At 47.2% G+C, this 5,544-nt stretch overlaps 1 protein-coding gene across 1 annotated transcript in view; it reads right to left on the bottom strand.

Annotated features, from left to right (window-relative positions):
- DACH2 (dachshund family transcription factor 2) overlaps window positions 1-5,544 on the bottom strand; it is a 167,780-nt gene that overhangs the window by 87,391 nt on the left and 74,845 nt on the right. Inside the window, exon 5 of the mRNA XM_018568582.1 lies at window positions 4,888-4,968. Coding sequence (XP_018424084.1) covers window positions 4,888-4,968 — 81 coding nt within the window. The remainder of the gene's footprint in view (window positions 1-4,887; window positions 4,969-5,544) is intronic.

Genomic DNA, 5,544 nt, shown 5'->3' with positions numbered 1-5,544 from the left:
GGGGGGCGGTTGGGGGACATTAGCGGGGAGGGGGGCGCATTGTGGAACCTGGCCTTGGGGCAGCAGGGAGAGTAGATCCGGCCCTGGCTGTATTTCTTAAGTGCAACAGAGAGAAGTCAGGTCACCCAACATGACCAACAAGAGCTGTCTGTGTAAATCTCAGGACTTGCTGAACAGAAGAACAAATTGTTCAGCAGGTAAAGCAGCCAAATATGTAATTCTATCATGTGCTTGACTGTTTCCCTGGAGCTGCATGGGGGTAAAATACTTACCGAAAGAAATATGGCGGATTCCACTGCAAAATGTGTGTTGCCGGGCTGTCATTCTAATCCTCTGCCTTCGGTACTTTCGCAGTCGCTGCACGCAGATCGGAGATTGAGAGAAGAGTCAGGGGGCCGTTATCTGCTTCTAATCTGATATATGTCGGAATGACACGCACGGAACGTAGCTCACGTCTCAGCCAAAAACTGCTGACGCGCCTGTATCATGTAAAGATCGCCCGTTTACCCAGCAGAGGCCGACCGCACGCCTAACCTCAATGAAAGCGAGTCAATACCGCTGTGTGTGCGCTGCATAATAATGTCCTCCACCGGCAGCATTGCATCTTCACCTTGAGCAGTACACGGAGCGCGCCGGGATCTGTGCTCAGGGGGGGCGAGAAGGAAAGCCGCAGGACCGCTACTCCTAAACAGAGCCGCGCATACAAGGACAGAGCGAGTCGTATCCATCAGAAGTAATGGAATCTGTGTTATGGAGAATTCCGCAGATTTATAAGTTACATCTTCATCCGAAATATTCTCATGTGGGGTCGTCGACATGGCGACGAGTCAATTGATTCACAAATAAGACAAACCTGCAGATGTTTTTTGTAGGGTGGTTCTGGTTAAATGTGTGCAATGTGATCGGTCTGCAGAGACTCACACAGTTCATGGACAGGGCCGGATTTACTCTCCCTGCGGCCCCAAGGCCAGGTTCCGCAATGCCCCCTCCTCCCTGCAACCTCCCCCTTCCCCCACACACACACATCAATGGAGAATGGCAACCGGATGGCAGGGGGCGGCAGGGTTAGTTTTAATTTTTGTTATTGTTTCTTTTTTAACATTTATTATCACTTTTTTATATTTTTTATTTTACCTTTTTTCATTTATCTTATTGTTTGCATTTTTATTTTTTAGAATGTTTTATCTTATTATTGTTTATTTTTTTATAATTATTTTCTTCTTTTTTTAGTTTCTACTTATATTTATTTAATTAATTTTTTAATCATTTTTTTCCCCACTTAACTTTATTGCTATCACACAGAAGCTAACAATCCCCTGTGCAACAGCATTTGGAGGTGACGGGTTCTCTTTATTGACCCTGTCGCCTCCAATACAGGAGTTCTAGCGCAGCGCTGTGCTGGGACTCCTGTGACAGGTGAGAGAGGAAGAGAACAGCTCTCCCCTCTCACTGTGTGCGCGGAGCGGCAGGGTTACTTTTAACCCTGCCGCCCTGCTCGCCGCATCGGTTGTCAGTGAGGAGACAGACTTGGCGGCGGAGCCTGGAGGACGGAGCCAGCGAGGAGAGAGGTAAGGGCAGGGTGGGGCAAACGAACAAGCACCGGCTTCCTCACGCTACATTTAGCCCCGCTTTCCCAAAGCTGGGCTAAATGTAGAAAGCAACTTACCGCCCGGCGCCCAGAACTGCATGTTCCGGGCGTCGGGGGACTCAACAGACGCTGCCGCCCCTCTGCGCCCTACCGCCCCGAGGCCGGGCCTCGGTGGCCTTGTGGGGAATCCGGGCCTGCTCATGGACCTCAACTAGGCATGAGCGGAGAGATTTTGCCCCAAAGTTACCAATTTTGCATTCAAGAAATGTGATCAAAATCGGCCTTTAATGCTGACGTGGTAATCACATGACTTTGTGTACAAATTAAAGTTTGGGGTTATTCATCGGGTTGGTGTGCTTTTTCTCTTTATTTAGAGGGTGCGTGTAAGGAAAAGATGGCAGCCGCGCATGCGCGAAAACCTACATTCCGGAAAACACGCTCTGGTGCGCATGCATGCACAACCGGGAGTGCGCAGGAAGACGCGCACACGGCCGACGCACATGAAGTGACAGCTCATCCTTATGGGTTGCCCTATATAAGCAAGCCTGCCTCTTGCGTCGATGCTGATGGTCTTCAGCTTGTACCCTGAACCTATTGCCCTGTTCTTTGACCTGGATTGTTTGACTCTCTCTCTCTGCCTGCCCTTTGACCTCCTGGACTTCCCGTTGCCTGTCGTTTTTGTACCACACTACCCGGCTGGTTCTGACCTCGGCTTCCTCGACCGCACTGCTGCCTCACGATTCTCCCACCACGCTGCCTGCCCGGCCACGTTGACTACTCTGCTTCTGGACATGTCCAGCACAGTGCCCGGTCTCCCTATTGGCACTCGTGCTTCTCGCTGTCCTCCTGCACTCTGTCTCCACCTCCAGGGGGTGCAGGACGCCAGACACAAGAGAGACCTCCTCTTGCACCGGTATCCTTCCAGCTACGTGATGAGTCATCAGCAACATTGAACAATTTTGCTCTGGCCAAACTTTGTCCAAATCTGACTGTACACAATCTGTATATTTATTTCTTTTTTTGGTGCATTTGATAGTTTTCTGATATTTTTCAGCATGGTACAATATTATATACCAAAAAAAAAGTAAAAATAAATAAATAAAGTGGAAAGGAGCTTGAGTTGACTAAGGAAGGATTTTTTCCCCCCAATTAGAGAAAATTGAACCATGCTTTGTAGGGTTTTTTTGCCTTCCTCTGGATCAATTGTAGACGCAGAGTTCTGTTTATGAAGAATGTTTCTATTTATTCTTTTAGATTTTTTGAATGCGATGGACTTGTGTCTTTTTTCATCCTGACCATGCAGCCCTTAGAAACCATTTACAGCCCATTGAAGCCTTCAAAACCACCAAAAAACCCTTAATTTCACCTTTCCCATTGACTCTAATTTTGCCAAAATTTGGTGCAGCAAAATCTCTTTGCTGGAGCAATTCTCTGCTTATTGGGGCCTGTTCACATGACGTCCGTTTTGTGTGCTGACCTGATCCGTAGGCTCCTGCATCCCAATGTATCCCAATGTATCCCTATGTGTTTTATAGGCTACAGTTCTCACGTGCGCAGTCCGTTCAGGTTACGGCAGAAAAATACTGCAGACATTTTTCAGCTGTAATGAGTGTGAGGAACATACCCCAGTATTTATATCTCCACCATACCGGGAACATACCCCAGCATGTACACCCCACCATACCAGGAACATACCCCAGCATGTACACCCCACCATACCGGGAACATACCCTAGTACTTATATCTCCACCATACCAGGAACATACCCCTGCATGTACACCCCACCATACCAGGAACATACCCCAGCATGTACACCCCATCATACCGGGAACATACCCTAGTATTTATATCTCCACCATACCAGGAACATACCCCAGCATGTACACCCCACCATACCAGGAAAATACCCCAGCATTTATGCCCCCACTATACCATGAACATACCCCCAACATTTATGCTGACCACCATACCAGGAACATACCCCAGCATGTACACCCCACCATACCGGGAACATACCCCAGCATGTACATCCCACCATACCGGGAACATACCCTAGTATTTATATCTCCACCATACCAGGAACATACCCCAGCATTTACTGTATTCCCCCACCATACCAGGAACATACCCCAGCATGTACACCCCACCATACCGGGAACATACCCTAGTATTTATATCTCCACCATACCAGGAACATACCCCAGCATGTACACCCCACCATACAAGGAACATACCCCAGTATTTATATCTCCACCATACCAGGAACATACCCCAGCATGTACACCCCACCATATTAGGAACATACCCCAGCATGTACACCCCACCATACCAGGAACATACCCCAGCATGTACACCCCACCATACCGGGAACATACCCTAGTATTTATATCTCCACCATACCAGGAACATACCCCAACATGTACACCCCACCATACCAGGAAAATACCCCAGCATTTATGCCCCCACTATACCATGAACATACCCCCAACATTTATGCTGACCACCATATCCACCCCCCCCCCCCCCCCCCACCATACCAGTAACATACCCCATCATTTCTATCCACATAGATAGCACAGGCTCCTTCATCCAACCACCATGAAATGTGTCACGGCAAATGAGGATTGTCCAAGAACAGGATGGGAGGTGTGATGGTTGAGGAACTCCTCTATTTTAGTCACATAATCCCATCCTTGGTGTAATGAACCCTTCTAGTCACATGGCTAAAGGTGTGAATAGTTATTAAATTGCCAGGGTAGAGATGTTACAAGAGGGGTATATGCAGAAGACAGAGAGGCCAGCTGATTCCCAAGAGGCGTGAAATAGTCCATCTACAACTGGAACAACTGTCCCTGAACCGGGGTGGAGACCTTCAACACCATCTGTCTTCCACATAGAATGTATTTTAACATCAATACTTGGCAACTCCACATCTACACATTCCATGGTGATTTTTTAAGGAGTCTGTGCTACCTATGTGGATATAAATGTTGGGGTATCTTCCCGATACTTATCAGAACTGAAGTGCATTGTAAAAAACTACAAAATGTCTTCAACTTTACAGAACAAGAATGTGACCAACGTCTACAGCCGGCCTTCCTCGTTTCTCTCTCCCGTGGAGAGAAGGGAATCATATGTTTATTTTGCACCCATCGTGGAGTTTCTCGGTGGCTTGTCACATCAGTTCTGGGCACTGCAGTGACTTGTTCCGGGATGTGCAGATACATCTTTAATAGCCCCACCTGTCAATAACAGCATATTGCAGTGTGTATGCGGAGAAGGTAAATTGCACTGCCTACCTTTTTGTTTTGACATTTTCTTTATACTGCTTCCCATATCGTGCTCACTGAGGTCTCCTTCCCTGGAGCTGGTCAGCATTGCTGGGGATGAGAGATGAAATATCTGAGCAACATATCGTCACAGATTTCAAATACAGATTTATCCGAAGATACACCGAGTGTATCACCTTTCATCATCTCGTGGAGTCACCAGGCGGCCCAACTAAGTACTGATGGGGGGGGTCATAATAATCTGGCCACTCAGTGTATATCAACATCTACTTTTAACCATTAGGAACTAGTGGAAATAAGACACTGGACTCCAGAGTAATAGTGAAATGTTGTGGATCTAATCTATCATATTTAGAGTAATTCTGAGACATACGGACAGTGTTAAAGACTAACTCCGCCTTTGAGATATAAAAAGCCCGGGTCTTGTTAGAATAAAGAATGCGGCCTTTGCTGGAATACTCACCCGCTGTCTGGTGCTTTCACCTGCAGACTCACCATTCCCATCATCCAGCTTTAGTTCTCTTCCATGTTGAGTCACATCACATCATCACATGTAAACACTGTCTACAGCACTGTGGACCTGCCAACCTCTGGGACATACATGAAGAGGACCTGTGATGTCACCAATCGTAGACCCATGGAAGAAAAGGCATGTGTATATATATA

This window comes from Nanorana parkeri, unplaced genomic scaffold (genome assembly GCF_000935625.1).
Source record: "Nanorana parkeri isolate BGI_ZX_2015 unplaced genomic scaffold, ASM93562v1 scaffold1213, whole genome shotgun sequence".
NCBI lineage: Eukaryota > Metazoa > Chordata > Amphibia > Anura > Dicroglossidae > Nanorana > Nanorana parkeri.
This window is presented reverse-complemented; position numbering and strand designations above follow the sequence as displayed.